The sequence below is a fragment of the Aplidium turbinatum genome, chromosome 6, assembly GCF_918807975.1.
Source record: "Aplidium turbinatum chromosome 6, kaAplTurb1.1, whole genome shotgun sequence".
NCBI classification, from domain to species: Eukaryota; Metazoa; Chordata; class Ascidiacea; order Aplousobranchia; family Polyclinidae; genus Aplidium; species Aplidium turbinatum.
This window is the reverse complement of record NC_137477.1, coordinates 820226-838261: the sequence shown is the minus strand read 5'-3', so window position 1 is coordinate 838261 and position 18036 is coordinate 820226. Positions and strand designations below refer to the sequence as shown.

The window sequence follows — 18036 nt, the reverse complement described above, 5'->3', positions numbered from 1 at the left end:
ATTACAATTATTCTCATAAAAAATTCAATGAAAAACTTGAGCCATATAATAATAAAATAGACTCTCGGATTTGAATGTAAGCTTGCGGAACCCTGGTTGAAAACCACTGCCCTAAATGCTGAAAATTTTTCTTTCACTGCGGATGTTATGGCACAGGTGATCGTGTTGTATTCATTCAATTGTAAATTAAGTTATAGAAAACTTTGGCCTTAACGCTTTTGATCTTTTAAATCTAACCATTTAGCGTCTGAAGTGCAAAATTTGGAGGACTTGAGCCAAGGAAGAATACAGAGAGGAATTTTTGCGTACGACCCCTCTTCTAGTCAAAATTGTCTAAAAACCTCAAAAAATATGGCAAATGTTAAAGAGCTTTTGCTCGCGAGTTTAGATTTGTTGAAATAATTTTTCGATTTTAAATTGTGCTAAAAGGCAAAAATTTTGCGCCCAAGACGCTGTATAAGAAACTGATGCTTTCAATAATGCGAAGGAGGGTCTGGGTGGCGACCTCCTACAAGTAGCCTATATGTGATGCGATAATCCAATAAGCCCCCTGTCGATGTCAAAACATCGTTCCCGCCCCAGCTTAAATTATCTCCCCACTCTCAGGAAATGTCCGGAGCCCCTGGCTGAATATCATTGAAAATCTCTCTGAGTTCATGCAGCGATACAGAAGTGGGCAATTTAAGAATATGTCCATTGCGTCTTTTCAACGTAATACGATGAAAAACATCTTTCGCGCACATTATGGATATAGTAATATAACCAACAACGTAGGCTACAAAAGCAGACACAGATTGAAAATACTTCAAATAAATTCGTTGTGTACAAACAAGCTATAAAATGCAAGAAGACCAAAGTAGGATTTCTCGACTATTTTCATGTGAAAATTCGAATGAAATTATTCACTAGTCCAGTGGTTCTTAACTGAAACGAATTGATGCGCTGAAACCGTTGAGACTGTAGCCTACAATCTTACAGGGATTGTTATTGTTAGTGTGTACGAATCTCGGATGCAAGAACGGATCCAGCACGTAGCCTTCGGATGGGACGAGTTATACAAAACAAAACGAAGTGTAGACCTAGACAGTAATCCGACCTTGCAAACACAACATGAATAAAGTTACTTTTGTGCATTACGAGGGCGAGCGTTCCAATCTCCCCCTGAATCCGCCAGTCTCCCCCTGGATCCCCCAATCTCTTCCTGGATCCGCCACTGCTGGGATGAATATCTTCAAAGATGCAATTACCAATACCATGCAAGGCTTAAACAGTAACACAAGTAATTTAAAAAATGTATCCATGAAAGGGGAATCTCCCGGTTTCCATGGTGAGTGAAGGTGAGGCTTATGTTTACGATGAGTACGAACACGCCGACCAAACGACTCTATAGAAACATGCGACGTAGCTGACGAGTAAAGTTGCTGTTTAAGTAGTAACTTGATTAGTAACACAGTTGTTTAGGTAGTAAAAGAGTAAAATCTCCACAAAATTTTCATATGCGGCCAACGTGGCAATTTTAAACTGCGCAAGGTTGTCACAATCTAGATTAGAAGACACTCTGAACCAAGACTTAAAATTATAATAACATTTTTTTATAACGACAGGTTCGTTGACCAAAACACTTAACGCTTAATGAGCCAAAAAGCCACATTACAGCATCCGTGTCATAATGCAACTTGTCGTTGTTCTAACAAATTACGTCATAAATTCCCAATCTAAAACGTCATTGCTGATCAACATTCTCTATCAGCACTTCAATGTTGTATGATGATTGACGTTTCTGCTTTGGCCAATTCTGCAAAAAACATCATCCGATAAGGTTTACAAGAACCAGCATTATCGTGAACAAACAGTTTGAAGAACTTTCCACTTAGCAAAGTGACAAACTAGTTTACACTTCCACGTCGCTGATCGTTTACCGAGCTATTATTGCCCTGCACGATGCTACATTGTCGAGATGATAAGAGCCCTGCAAACAATGAGCGAGCAGTTTGGAAGTTTTAATTCTAATAAGTTAATTATGAGCAAACAGTTTGAAGCGGATTGCACTTAGCGGAGTTATTAATACTTGCGGATGGCGGTACCAAGTTAGCTGAGTTGTCAGCGTTGAGGTCAATGATTTGCAATTGTTTAATTTCCTATCTAAGAAGCGCTTTACCATCTGGGAAGGGCTTTGCGTTGCTGTCTCTGATTATTGTCATCCGCTCTTGCAAAACGCAGATTCGGGAACTCATCGGTAGCAAATTGACGACATGTCCAAGTATGAACTATATTGTCCACAACGTCATAGCTATAAACAGACCGATAACAAGCTATTTTATTTTTAGAAAACATATAAGCTAGACAGGTAGTCACTACCTGATCTAACCCCTGAAGAAGTCAGTCGCGTCTGATTGGCAAAACGTTGGAATCAAAGCACATTATCACCTTATACATCTTCTGGTGGTTCAGTATAGTTTGAACCAGTAGAAGATGTATATCATGCTAAAGATCTGGTGAACAACCTCATTCAATTTTTAATCCTTTTATAACTCTAACTTTTTTAGAAATCTAGATTTAATTTGACTACTTTGGTCAAATACAAAGTGTGCGTCTTAAACAAAAAAAACACGTTATTGGGCCATAAAATAAGTAATAAAATATAAAAACAAGATAAATTTCATTAAACATTTCTGGAGGAAGCTCTCCACATCCCATAACAGACGTTTGCTTCTTTGAATCTCAATTTTAACAATGTCCATTCTCTGTCATTGAATTTCACTTTGATGGAAGTGTTGTGCCTGCGGAACTGTTCTTTTTAAATTGGCCGCCTACGCTACTGATACAATCCGCATTGCATCAGTTAGTGGTTGTCAAATCTGTCTACACTACAGCATCACAAACATCAAAGAATATAGATCAGCGCTCTTCAATCTTTGCCATCACGGAACCCTCTAAACTCACCACATGTTCCAAGGAACCCTTTAAACTCACTACGTGTTCTGATGATGAATTATGTTGAAACTCACTACAGTCATATTCTGAGGAACCTTTTAAACTTACTACATGTTCTGAGGAACCTTTTAAACTCACTACGTGTTTTGATGATGAATTATGTTGAAACTCACAACAGTCATGTTCTGAGGAACCTTTTAAACTCACCACATGTTCCAAGGAACCCTTTAAACTCACTACGTGTTCTGATGATGAATTATGTTGAAACTCACAACAGTCATGTTCTGAGGAACCTTTTAAACTTACTACGTGTCCTGAGGAACCCTTTAAACTCACTACGTGTTCTGATGATGAACTATGTATAGTTATACTGTAGATACATATATAGATGATGAAATAGGCTATATCAAGTAGTGATGGTCAAGTCTGTGATGCTGCTGATGCATGTAGTTTCTGTGGGCTTTTACGTTGCGTCTTTACTCGTTTCCCATACGCATTGCTGCTGTAAAGCCTGGGTAGCCCCTATATGTTTGTCGTGAGCCATTTTACTTTACCTTGCCGCTTTCTCCTTGTTTTCTGCTACTCCTAGAATTGGAATGCCATAGAATGCTTAATCGCATTCTTGCATTGCGTTACATAATACGCAGTTTTGCGTCTTTTTTGCATTGTGCACCCTTGTATATGATGATAACGCTCTGAGCAATATACCTTCAATCAAACTAGGGTTCTTACGATTGTTCAATTTTATATCAGGTTTACGATGCCATCACATTATTACCCGACTTATTTATCATTGCGATATGCAAGAAAGAACACGATCGGTAGGCTATCATTTTTTAAATCTTCTGTTTGACCCAACCTGGAATCGATTTAAGATCTACCAGCACCAGAGCTGAAGGCGATAAAAAATATGACCAATGATGCCCAAAGTCACAATATCAATAAACTAAACTTGAAGGTTAAAAGTTAAATACTTGAGGGTAGCCTATTGGACTGCACTGTCAAATTTGACACAAAGTGTAGGAATGCGAAACCGCAGTCGGTGCAACTTTCAGAGGAGGACTCGTCAGTCGTGACAAGAAAGCGTTTGACCCTCTTCTTGGCATTTATTTGCATTTTGTTTGTCTAAATTAGTGGTTCACAACCGGGGAGGAGTTTCTTTTTAGGGAAGAATTTCATGATGTTAGGTGATAAATGTTTACTTTGCACTTTATTGGGAAGTTTTTCGTTAAACAGTAGACTATGGCATGGCATGTAAATACAGTTTGAAGTTAAAATCGGCTTTCAATTTATTATGACACTTGTATTTGTACTAGACATTCACATCTACCACCTTGGCTTGTATATAAAAATGATTAAATGGTTTGAGATATCTTTGTATTTATTATTTCGTATGTAAGGTTTTGCGTGGTGGTCAAACAATATAGGTTGCGTAGACGGGAAGGATACAGTTACTCAAGTTTGATATAGCTAAAGTTTGCAAAATTCTTATATAGTTTCAATTTATTTCGTATTTAAGTTTCTCGACTTGTTTTGAAGCGAAACGCTATACGCTCAGTGTTTTGCTACTGGTACATATCTTATCTTATTCGAAAACAATACAAATTGTGTGATCTTTACAAAAAAATTCTTACTCTTTTCATTTGTAATCAATATCTCGTTACAATTATAGGGCCGGCGAGTCCTTTAAGCGAACTATTGTAGCCTACGATCTTACAGTGATTGTTATTGTGTAAGAATCTGGGATGCAGAAGCGGATTCAGCAGGAAGCCTTCGGATGGGACGAGTTCAACAAAATACAATGACGAGTAAACACATTAATCCGACCTTGTGCACATAAATAAAGTTACTTTTTGTGCTTTAGGGGGGCGATCGTCCCAATCCCCCCCAGATCCGCCATTGTTAAGATGAATATCTTCAAGGATGCAAGGTCGATAGGCTCATCTGAAAATATAGACTTCATTTACAATCATCAAATTCAAATTTATGGTGTGCTTGCTTACTGGTAGGGCTACAATATTCGTTTTAAAGTAAACTATATTTACCACCAGGGGCTCCGAGAGAGGGGAAGTCGGGCTACTTTCCGCCCTAGCATAACATTGTCTAAACCAGTACCTTCAACGCTTGTTGAAAACGTGGTTTTAGCACACAGAAATTTGTAAAATTTGTTTACGCACCACCATGACTCAAAACCGAGTGAACAGTTTATGCATGTTGTGCATCAAATTAGACCTTTCAAAATCTTTATTATTTGATGCGGTGATCCGTAACTTTTCATGGCAAAAGGTTCAGAGTGGATTGAATGCGTTGTTGAGCTATTTTTATTGCCCGCATTGCGTGTTTACAATTTTTCATTTATCTACTGTAGGTTATAAGTCACTAAAATTACCATCTATAGCCATTTCGATTCACAACATGATTGGAACCAACGCGACGCAGACTTGTCAAGGGAGGAGACGTTATTACCGACCCAAAAGCGGCTCTTGCAGGATTCCACACAACGAACTTACAATAATTCATCAGCAAACACGCCGCACTGCCTTACACTAGAAAGTTTGAAACATATCCAAATTACTGCATTCTTTGGTGCATTTTTCTTGGAAGTGTCTTATTTGGGGCCAGAGAATCGTTTTGGTACGGGACCTAAATTCTCCTCCCAACGGCCGTGGCCAAAGGCACCATGTATGAGGTGTGCATGTGCACATCGTATAACTTTACTGCAATTCTTTCAATAGAAAATATTGAGCAACAATTTTGCTGCAAAGTAGTCGAGTGATTTTTGTTTAAAATCGAAACTTTAAAAGAATTCAACTTCACAATGAGGAAAGTAGCCAAGTTCGGCTTAAGACACATGATGCAACGCATGATACAAATTCGTTACTTGTATATTTGCTGAAAAATGTTGTTTTGGGGCCCACTTTTAGTATTGTTTCCCGACCAGTCATGATTTCTCTCGGAGGCCTTGTGTACCACAGCGATATACAGTTTCACTGATTAATGCAGGGGTTCTTAACCAGAGGTGCACGCACCACTAAGGGGTGCGAGACCTGTGCCTAGGTGGCGCGGGGATGCTGAATTACCAAGTTTGTTATAATAAGACGTAAGAAGCAAAGTTGTTTTACCAGGTTTCAACATAAATACCGAACTGTCAGCGACTATTACTTTTCAGCCAGTCCTAGAAAAGGGTGCGTGAACTGATTGGTAATTTCAAGGTAGTGCCAACAACGCAAAAGATTAAGAAGCACTGGATTAATGGTTCCGCTTTAACACACAAACACGTCGAAGAAGTGTAGCCTACATTTAATTTTCTATAGCAGCAGTTTAATATTAATAGCAGTTTAATGTTTAATACAGCAATGGAAGGTTTAATATTGAACGTACGAGATGAGCGACCGTAAAAAGCGACATCTCAACTCTTGCAGCCATATGCTGTCCATTTTGTACTAAAGGAAAGAAAAGCTCCATCGTTAGCAAAGGCAAACACGCAGTAACTTGCGGACTTGAGAAGTTAATAGAGTTACCATGCAAGGCTTGAAAAGTAACACAAATAATTTAAAAATCTATCAATGGAAGGGGAATCTCCCGGTTTCCATGTTGAAGATGAGGCTTATGTTTATGATGAAGACGTTATGCTCTTGTGTGAGATGTTCTAACATGTTGTATTTGGCTTTGGTAAGGCCTTCAACGTTTAGCTGCAAGATTTTACTCCGACAGGAGGATGAGTTTTTCTCGTTGGACACCGGGGCCGAGGGTTTATCCTTTTACCACCCTGGGTGCCCTGTGAGTTGCGGTCTCCGATTGTTGCCATTCGCTTCATAAATTTTAATTACCAGGATTCACCACGAGGAGGTTGGCAACATGAGTCCCATGAGCCGTTTCAACAGCAACATGTTCCAATGGGGCCTCGCCGACTCTGTGATCTGTGGCGGCCTCAAACGCAAGAAGAAGATGATGAGTACGATCATGCCGGCCAAACGACTCCGTAGAAACATGCGGCGCAGCTGACGAGTAAAGTTGCTGTTAAGTAGTAACTTGATTAGTAACACAGTTGTTTAGGTAGTTGAAGAGTAACATCTCAACAAAATTTTCATATGCGGACAACGTGGCGATTTTAAACTGCGCAAGGTTGTCACAATCTAGATTAGAAGACATTCTGAAACATAACATAAAATCTTGATAATTTTTTTTTTTAAAAACGACGAGTTCGTTGACAAAAACACACGCTTAATGTGCCAAAAAGCCACATAACAGCATCCGTGTCATAATGCAACTTGTCGTTGTTCTAATAAATTACGTCATGAATTCCCAATCTACCACGTCATTGCTGATCAACATTTTCTACCAGCACTTCAATGTTGTATGATAATTGACATTTTTGCTTCGGCCAATTCTGCAAAAAACATCATCCGATACCCGGTTTACAAGAACCAGTGTTATCAAACAAATATTTTGAAGAACTTTCCACTTGACGAAGCCACAAACTAGTTTGCACTTCCACGTCGCCGATCGTTTACCGAGCTATTATTGTCTGGCACAATACTGCATTGTCGATCATAAGAGCCCTGCAAACAAGGTGCGAGCTGTTTGAAACTTTTTTTTAAGATAAGTTATTTACGAACAAACAGTTTGAAGCGGATTGCACTTTGTGTAGTTATTAGTATTTGCGGATGGCGATATCAAGTTAGCTGAGTTGTCACCGTTTAGGTCAATGATTTGCAATTGTTTAATTTTCTATCTAAGAAGCGCTCTACCATCCTGGAAGAGCTTTAAGTTGCTGTCTCTAGTTATTATCATCCGCTCTTGCGAAACGCAGATTCCGGAACTCATCGATAGCAGGTTGACGACATGCCCAAGTGTGAACTATATTGTCCACAACGTTACAACTATAAACAGACCGATAACAAGCTATTTTATATTTAGAAAACATTTAAGCTAGACTGGATAGTCATTACCTGATCTAGTCCCTTGAAAAGGTTAGTCGTGTCTGATTGACGAAACATCGGAATAAAAGCAGATTGTCACATTATACATCTTGTGATAGTTCAGCTTAGTTTACACCACAAGAGCATATATCAGGTTATTTACCTAAATGTTTGGTGAACAGCCTCGTTCAAGTTTTAATCCTTTATCACTCTAACTTCTTTAGAAATTTAGATTTAATTTGATTACTTTGGTCAAATACAAAGTGTGCGTTTTAAACAACAAAACGTTATTGGGCCATAAAATAAGTAAGAAAATGTCAAAACAAGAAAAATTTTATTAAACATTTCTGGAGGAAGCTCTCCACATCCCATAAACAGACGCTTGCTTCTTTGAACCCCAATTTTAACAGTGTCCATTCTCTCTCATGGAATTTTGCTTTGTTGGAATTGTTGTGACTGCGGAACTATTTTTGTATATTGGTAGCCTACGCCAGGGCCTCTGAGAGAAGTTTTCACCAAGGGTACGATGAGTCATTCCGGGCCCCCCTTCTCACTCCGGGCCCCCTTCTTCTTGGGCAAAGCGCGTAATGTTTTCTTAGGCGTATTGCACACCATACAACATTTTACTGCAGAATTAGACATCTGTGCGATATAATAGTATCAGGCTGCAATAAACCTATTAAGTTTATTTAATTTTAATAGGCTATGCACAATAATATTGAATATGAAAGATAAATATGTCACTTACCTCATATGATATAGGCCTACTCTGCCCTGCTGCCAGATAAGATAAGACTGAGCATCATAAAGTACAAGTTTATAGGAACAGAGCATGGCATTGGCCTATTCTAAACTCAATTATATTTCTATCCATCTGAATCATGACATAATGTAAGGTTTAGGTTAACTTGAAATTGTCCTTACACTACAGAAATGCCAAGCATTGAAAAGAAAGAATATCAAAGGTTGTGAATGCACACTACACACGGTAAGTAACACAGTGCTGATAAAATGAGTAGAAATACCAAAAATTTGAATCAAGTGTGAAACTAGGACAACATTGCTGTGCTACACCAACTGAGAAAATTGACCTGATGTGAATTATGTCTCCTCTTACTTTTCAAAAAAAGAAGATGCACATGTTGAAGACAAAAGCAGAAAAATGCACTTGTATGTTACATAACATAGCAAAAGATGAATACTAAAACACAATATATAATATACAAGACATTCTGCAAGTACAGCTAAACAGTGTAGAATACAGCACTAAGCTGATAAGCAGGCAATAACAGTTCACTGCAGCATACAAACCCTAATAGTGAAGGTGTAAATAGTTAGAAATATGATACTGTTAGGAATGTAATAAACAAAATCAAAAAAAGTCAGGGTAGTTACAAGAAAAACATTTACACTGCACACAATGTAGGTAGGACTTAGGAATGAGTATTGGACAGTAAAGTAATTACTGTAGGCTACCACATAATGTAACTTAAAACAGAGGTTTTTGAACACAATAATACTATATATATTTATATACTGAATATTGTGATGTTACAACTAACTTCAACACTGGATGGTGATTGGTCAATCTTGAGTGGGACGAGTGGCAAGCAAGTAGAAAAGTTTCTTTGGCCTCTACTAATCTCTGCATACAGGAGAGCATGTATTTTAGATGCAGACAGTTAAGAGCCGGTCAAATAAGCACGCACACTGTGGCGTCACGATATTTAGGTGCGGAGCACTGTGGTGCCCGGTCATATAGGTGCTTTCTTAGTAAAGTCTGCAGGTTATATCAGTTTGGTAGGTACTAGGTAGGGCAATGCTTTTCACCCAAAATGTTACATTGAACAGAAAAAATATAGCCCACTGTTTTTTGCGAGTTCGGCATTTATTTGTTGTTAGTCCAGGTTGTGCCAGCGAAAGCTTTATCAATAAATTATTCAAGTTTCCGAACATGACTGAGTTCACTTTTAGTTAAGTCAAATAATAACTACACCAAACATAAGTAAAAAACATACCTTAGCCTATATATTCAAGCGGGTGGTAAAAATTTTGGGGTGCTGTGCCTGACTACTGACTATGCAATAATGCAAGTAAGCTTACAGCAAAGAACCCACTTAGCAAGCTCTTTTGTTTGAAAAGGTACACAAGGTGTAGCCTAATGATGAAGATTTTTATTAAACAATTCATAATAAAGAAAATGCGCCAATAAACACTGCAAATAATGAAATCACCCACCTAAAAAACACAATGTAGACTTTACTAAGAATAGCAGCTAAATGACCGGGCGCCACAATGCTCTGCACCTAAATATCCTGACACCACAGTGTGCGCGCCTATTTGACCGGCGCCTAATTGTCTGCACCTAAAAGACGTGGACCCACATACAGCCAGTTTAACAACTAACAGTATCATGTGCTATTACTGTAACAGAGTCTTAAATTCATTTTGAAGTAAAATAAGCGTGAAACTACCTTTTTTAAATAATTTTTAAAAAACACAAAAAGCCCAAAAACGCCCGGGCTTTTAAAAAAAGTCTGGCGAGTTAGGCAATCTCAATCTTGGTTTTGCTACGGTATGCCCCCCTGGACAAGAGAATAACCAACTTTTATGATTTAATTTAGAGTGTTTTTAACAGAACATTTTTAACGTAAAGCATTAAATCACCACTTTGGGCCCCTAATTTGCGCATAATGCACTTAGTTACCTTTCCGCGCCATCTTGCTACATTACGGGCCCCCCAGGACTAAAGAATAACAACTTTTATGCTTGAATTTAGTCATTTAGGATGGTTTTAACCAAACATTTTTGCGCGTAAACTATAAAATCACAATTCCGGGCCCCCCAACAATCACAGGCCTGGGCCCTCAAGGGTACGCCGTACCCTCCGTACCCCCCTCTCATAGGCCCTGGCCTACGCTACTGATACAATCTGCATTGTATCAGCTAGTGGTTGTCAAATCTGTCCACACTACACCATCACAAACGTCAAACAATATAGATCAGCGCTCTTCAATCTTTTGCCATCACGGAACTCTCTGAACTCACTATATGTTCTGAGGAACCCTTTAAACTCACTCCATGTTCTGAGGAACCCTTTAAACTCACTAGGCCTACATGTTTTGAGGAATCCTCTAACCTCACTGCATGTTCTGAGGAACCTGAGGGTTCCGAGAAACCTCCGTTGAAGAGTACTGATATAGATGATGAACTAAAAATGTATATCAAGTAGTGATGGTCAAGTCTGTGATGGATATAGTTCTTGTGGGCTTTTACCTCACTTTGGTTTACTCGTTTCCCAAGCGTATTGCTGCTGTAAAGCTTGGGTAGCCCCTGTATGTTTGCCCTGAGCCATTTTACGTTTCCATGTGGCGTTCTCCTTGTTTTTTGCTACTCCTTGAATTGGAATGCCATACAATGTTTAATTGCCATCTTGCATTGCGCTACATAATACGCAGTTTTGCGTCTTTTTTGCAATGTGCACCCATGTATGTATATGGTGATTAGAACGCTCTAAGCAATATACCTTCAATCAGACTAGGGTTCTTTTAAGCAGTTGTTTAATTTTACATCAAGTTTACGATGTCATCACATTATCACCCAGCGTATTCGCACTGCGATATGTAAGAAAGAACACGATCGGTAGGCTACCATTTTTAAAATCTTCGTTTAACCCGATCTGGAATCGAATTCAGATCTACCAGCACCAGAGCTGAAGGCAAAACCACTCGGCTACTCAGCCGGTAAGTTAAATAAGAATAGTTATTTTCTATTCTGCCTCCCATGAGGCTGGGCTCATCAGTATCGCACCACTAATTCATTGGGCAAAACACGTGTCTATGGCTATCAATTCTTGCCACACTCCACTGCCGAGAAATATGGTTAAGGACTTGTTTTTCCTGGCATTGCAGACAAAGACAAAATATGAACATCCTATCAAACCACCAAGCTCCCAAAAAGAAAAGGTTTGATTCTGCTTCCACAATTATGTCACATTTGAAAGCTTTCAAACTAAAAGGGGGTCTACGCGCCTTTTTAGTCGTAAACTGACGACAGTATTTCTAGAATTGTAGTATTTGTAACTTTAAAGGCATGAGAAGTAACCTGTGGTATAGGATTCTAAAATGGATAGATTATTGTAAACGAAAGCCATGGGCATATTGGCATGATGTCGTTTTCATGCTAAATGAGTTTTGCTTATTTGTGAATGTACTTTTTTGTGCCAAATCTGTTGCGTCATGGATTACTTAGCATCTCCGTGAACGAACGACTTGCTGATGCAACTATAACGTTTCTATTTCAACATTAGAAAAAGAGCTTTTTTCTAGTTGTGAGTTTAAATAGCACAACATTCCATTATTTGCTTATTTAGCATCAATAGCTCAGCTATGCGCGAATATTTCTTTGAGTCAGTTTTACACGTTAATGGATAGAATTGCTCAGTAGTTGAGAAGTATCGCATCTTTAAATGAGCTATTCAAAAGAACTTTTGATCGTAATTAAAGAAAGGTTATGTTAAATCTTTCTGGAATAATTGTTAATCACAATTGTTTCTATTTAGTCATGATGTAATGTTTATAAGCATACCATCTTGTAAATGAATTCTGGAAAAAGGGGTAGTCAACTAACTGGTAAATATGATTTCTATTTCATCAATAGCTTGTCTAATTTGTTAACCAGTTGTGCATCTCATATAAAATTTCGTATACAGTAATGTGTGATACTATGATGACTACACTTTGCTGTAACTGTCTTTTTATTAATGTTTTCGTGTTCGTAAGGTCTCGGTTATTTTCACCAGAGAAAAACTGCGACTCGTCGCAACCTGACCATTGAATGCTGCGAGGAGACAATTGCGCGTTTTTCCAACATAGAACAACCCATTCAGCTTGATGGTGGTACAGTATGTGAGCAGACAATTCGAATAGAATTATCTCAATGAAGATCGGGTGTAACATCAGGCAACCCGCACCGCTAGACGATCTTACATCAGGCGACCCGCACCGCGAGACGATCTTACATCAGGCGACCCGCACCGCAAGACAATCTTACATCAGGCGACCCGCACCGCAAGACGATCTTACATCAGGCAACCCGCACCGCTAGACGATCTTACATCAGGCAACCCGCACCGCTAGACGATATTACATCAGGCAACCCGCACCGCTAGACGATCTTACATCAGGCGACCCGCACCGCGAGACGATCTTACATCAGGCGACCCGCACCGCGAGACGATCTTACATCAGGCGACCCGCACCGCTAGACGATCTTACATCAGGCAACCCGCACCGCTAGACGATCTTACATCAGGCGACCCGCACCGCTAGACGATCTTACATCAGGCAACCCACACCGCTAGACGATCTTACATCAGGCAACCCGCACCGCTAGACGATCTTACATCAGGCGACCCGCACCGCTAGACGATCTTACATCAGGGGTGTTTCAAGCATTAGGCTGCAAGAACAATCCATTTTATTTATTGTTAGGCAAACTATTATTGAAACCAAAGGTTTACTGTGCGTTGATTTGCTCGAGGTAACTTTATACTTGCTTAATTTGCAATATTTTTCTTTAAGAGAGCATCATTAAAATCAGTTACATTTTGTGTTTTGCAGCATCAATTACAAGTAAGCTACTAAGTTTTAAAGTTATTCTTTTTTTTCAAGTTTCTTAAACTAAATACAAAAATGTCTCACAAACAAACCAGAACAGTCATTCCAAATGAAGAATTGTTGGGTGAAGGTGACTCGTCAACCAATCCTGGTAAGTTTTCTTGGAAGGTTCCTCAAAAAGATTATTTTGATGTTTACAACTTTTTGACATTTTACACTACTCATCAATATCACATTTTGAAATGTGTTGTTACATTTTACTACAAGAAAACAAAAATTTGCAACCACCATAATTCTAGCACCAATGTGTCTATGACATGTCAAATTTAACTTGATGATTACAGGAATTTTCAAATTACCAGTGCAGTCTTTTATAGGACGTCGTTGGTACTAGTAGGGTTTCATCATGTTTGAGATGTTCTGAAGAAATACAGTTATGTAATGAAAATCTTTCAATGCAGTTTGTATTGTAATCAAAAGTATTTATAAAACTAAAATAAATATAAACTACCAGAGATATAAGAATATTCTGTTGAATATGAATATCTGGGCTAAAATTAAAATTTCAAATAAGACACTTCCCCTTATTGTAGCCATTAATAAGCTTACTTAAATTTTATGCTTTTGTTTTCAAACTTGAATAAAAGTCATGATGCAAATCTAGAATCCAGATCCTGTTTCTATTAAAAAAACAAGATTTAAATCCGATCCGGATTCGGTGAAAAACAGTAAGATTAGTCCAAAAGCTGTTCCTGTTCACCTCTGATGGAGAGCAGTCATTGAAAGCCGTTGCTCAAGCGCACACCTCAAAAGTCGAACCAGCGTCGCTTGATCTTGCAGTTTTGCATATACAACGTCGGGCGCCTATTCAAATCAGCCAATGAGGGACAACCCTTGGAAATGTTCACACATGTTAACTTGTCTACATTTTTGCTTTTCGAAACGTAGCTTGTCTTATATGCTGAGTCATGGCAGTCTTGCCACGCCACAAACTGTGTTGGACCATATTGCCTTGGATGCAGCGGTTAATTGTTTCTCTATAGCAGTGGTTCTCAACCTTTTGTCTTAGCGGACCTCGTTTTGTGACCTCAACGAGGTCACGGACCCTTTAAAACGTTTATTTAAAAATTGAGTATGTATTGCGTCTTCTAAAGGAAACAGATGTTTCATAAATTTCGAAACTGCACAATTAGAAGAATCTGCTGAACTCGCGACGCACTTATGACGATTGATGACATTGACGAAGTTTTGAGCTGTATGTTGGTCCACAAGATCGATAATCAGTCTTCTATATGCTGAGTTGATGTTTTTCTATAAACTTTATTAAAAATTAATAGAGTTTTTGCGATCTTTACAAACAATTTTTTTGTCTTTAATATTTCGTTGTAATCATAGTCATGGTAAACCTGTGAGTGCTAATAGGCTGCTGCCTAACGTTTGCATTTCTCAAGCACAGGGCTGCGATTTTTTCTTGTCGAACGACCAAAAATTCTGCGTTTGTTTGTCGAATAGTAATATGACGTCACAAGAGTCAGATTATAAGCGTTTGGCCGCGAGTTACCGCACAAGTTGTGTGGTATCAGAGTCACTTACTTAAGTTTTTAATCGCACGCTGGTTGAGTGATTGCAAAGGAGTATCAAGCGCTAAGTTACGTAGCCTACCTACCGAACATGTATACAGCCCTCGAAATTAGCTTGCATCTACGACGGCAAAAACATTGCCATCGCCAAATCAACAAACCTTGGATTACGGCGGCAATTGCCGTATGCTTTAATGTTTAATCAAACGAAATTTTATGCGTTCCTTCATCGCGTGTCACATGGCGGTAGCCCAGAGCATCACGCAAGCTATTTTATGCTCTGACTATGCTCTTGTGAACTGTAAAAAGTTTGCAACCTTGTAAATACCGGCTTATTGTTACGCAAAAGTTATTTTTTCATCGAATGCTTATTGTTTACCGGTGTTGTTGCGAATATAAATCATGGTGAAAGAAGATACAGTTAGTAAGTAGAATTTACCTGCTATAGATTATTAAACAGAAGGAAAAGTTAGCGTGGTATTTTGCAAAATTTGTAAAGAATTTTATGACGAAAACAAATTGGAATTAGAAAAGCTACGGGGTCAAGTTAAAAAAGTAGTACGAAATTCGATAAATGGATTTTTGGCAGTAAAGTAATGATTCCGATCATATGGCATCGCGCGTTTATGAACGGGCAGTTTTGCGTCTTTAAGTATTCTAGTGACGACGCGACAACCTCATCCCCCGATACAGCATGTGATTATTCCGATTCTGACAGCTAGTTCTTTATCAAACAGACTCGTGTTTGCTCGCAGTATCCCAATTGTGCCGAAATTATGTTAGTGTAAACGTAAATCGAGGCAATCTTCTCGCAGTGAGCTATTAATTTGTTACCGGTACCTGGTTGAACAATTAACGTTATTTTATGATAATTCAACGTCGCTAGATGTAGAATTAATGTAAAACAAACGTAAATTTCTTCTTGGGCATTGATACGCAGGCGTCAAAATTCGTTATTTTTGCATTGACTTCACGTCTGTAGACGTTGAATCAATGTAAAATGATGATTTTTGCTGTCTGGGTAGCCTACGCAATATAACCCTCCAGGAAAATTAAATCGATTTGTGCTGTTAACTTACTTTAAAGTTAACCCAAAATTAACTTACTTTCCCCCCCTGAGTTATTTAAGGTGAATTAACGTAACAGCGTGCGTATCGCTACTTTTGGTATTATTTTATCACAACAAATCAAACAGTGCGGTCGTGATAGACTACTCTAGTATATTTTTCGCTTCTCGTTTTTTTGATTCAACGTCTGCAGGCGTTGAATCAATGTAAAAACGACGGGTTTTGCTAGCTGGGTTGTGTGCTTTTGTGAATGCAAGTGCAAAATCGCCCATTACGTAATCACAGAAACCCTTTTAGTGGAAGGAAGTCGAGTTGCAACCGTGTTTATCTGTCTACTATTCTTCATTCACATTGCAAAAAAATTCTCCATTCTTGGAACAACAAGTGCATAAGTCAGGCATGAATACAAACTTGCATAGACGTTGGCAAGTAAAAGTAGCCTACTTCGAAGAAAGTTAGAAACCCGTTGTGTCGAATAGCACGAAACGTGTGTGGCGAAATATTTGATGCCAGGCGTTAGAACTTCGATCAAAGCATTCTCCCGCAGTGTTCAAAATGGCGGCGCTGACGCCTTGGGAGTTTCTCGTGTGAAGCGTCGCTTTTAGACCTTGCTTTGAAGTACCTGGCGAAGGAAAGTTTACGTAAGTCAGCACTCTTATTATTGCATCACGTGATGTCCCCCCCCCGATTGTTCTTCGACCTGACGATGTTTAGTCCTCTCTCAGTTTTTTTCCTTTTTATTTTCCTTTTTTTTTCGTTTGTTTTGTTTTTTTTTTCCGTAAGGCACGGCGTTTGTCGAATAGTGATGGCGCGTGTCGAGTGACCTCGTCACCGAAAAAGGCAAAAATCGCAGCCCTGCTCAAGCATTGAGTAACAATTTGCTGCCTTAAAATAAATAAGTTGTACATACATAGCCTTATAAAAAGATTTAACTTTTTTTATATGAGTCTTTTTAGTTGAGAAGCCGAACCTTTGTGCGACGCCCTTTGAATTTTCAAACGACACACCAGGGCGTCGCGACGCACAGTTTGAGAATCACTGTAATGCACAAATAAAACATATGTTTAAATGTTTTAGTTATTACCAATCATGTTGCAAATTTAGAAACTTTCAGGAACCCCTAGAAAACGCTTCGTGGACCACTTAAGGAAGCGAACCCCAGTTGAGAACCGCTGCTTTATAGTAGCAGCTTGTTGTGAAATAATGAGAATGCAATTTTTACAAAATGGCGTCAACAAAGAACCAGATTGCAATAAACCTATTAATGATAATGAAACACAAAGAGAAAACACAGCGCTGTCGACTACTTCAATAAATGATTGACATCAAACCTGATTCAATGCCAGTTCACCATGATGTCGATATTGATAGCAATCCTACATATTTATTACCACCTCGATATATATTGCAGATGTGTCAATTTATCTTGAACATTCTTTTTAAGTGTGAACACTTTTCTAATTTCCAGATACTATGGCGAATCATAGCCTGGAAGATAAAAGTCAGTACAGAAAAGTGAGGAGATTGGAGGCTGAAAGTGACACGGGCAGAAATGCTGACGTGAGTCAATATAAACAGGAAGTCGTTGTTTGATAAATGAAACTTTTTAATTTAAAATTTATTTATTTAAATTAAACTTATTTATTCTTTTACAATTTTTTAAATTCACAATCAAGGGATAACATCAGTCGCAGTAGCTAAATTTTAGAATAAAATCAAAGTCTAGCACCTTTGCATGAGACTTACCAAACACAACACACTATGAGCGAAAAAAAATCAACAAATGATTTAAATGCATGCATGCGCTCTTTGTCACAATCATATCAAAGTTACCTGAGTAATTAATGTCTTGAACAAAATTAAAACTTAGCTGCCCGTTGAGATAAAACAGCGGAATACCGGATTTTGTCGTTTT

General features: G+C 38.5%; 2 protein-coding genes across 2 annotated transcripts in view; one reads left to right on the top strand and one right to left on the bottom strand.

Annotated features, from left to right (window-relative positions):
* Nucleotides 1–1746: 1746 nt before the first annotated feature.
* LOC145771735 (uncharacterized) lies at nucleotides 1747–17660 on the bottom strand. Its single transcript, XM_082583464.1, has 7 exons — nucleotides 17453–17660; nucleotides 14235–14367; nucleotides 13834–13894; nucleotides 13567–13646; nucleotides 6765–6951; nucleotides 4785–4878; nucleotides 1747–1795 (listed from the first exon to the last, which is right to left on the bottom strand). Exons 4-7 carry the CDS (start codon nucleotides 13576–13578, stop codon nucleotides 1747–1749), a joined length of 342 nt encoding a protein of 113 aa, XP_082439590.1. The 5' UTR covers nucleotides 13579–13646; nucleotides 13834–13894; nucleotides 14235–14367; nucleotides 17453–17660.
* Nucleotides 17595–18036, top strand: part of LOC145772859 (uncharacterized) — a 77252-nt gene continuing 76810 nt past the window's right edge. The window contains exon 1 of the mRNA XM_082584741.1: nucleotides 17595–17681. Within this exon, the coding sequence (XP_082440867.1) occupies nucleotides 17595–17681 (87 nt within the window). The remainder of the gene's footprint in view (nucleotides 17682–18036) is intronic.

Bases quoted from the DNA above. Each gene is read 5' to 3' on its own strand.
- LOC145771735 (XM_082583464.1), bottom strand. The intron at 4,879-6,764 runs GTAATTAAAATT...CTATATTTTCAG, and splicing joins CCTCCTCGTGGTGAATCCTG to ATGAGCCTATCGACCTTGCA. The intron at 1,796-4,784 runs GTAACTTTATTT...TGTTTTTTGCAG, and splicing joins GCCCCCCTAAAGCACAAAAA to AATTGGCCAAAGCAGAAACG.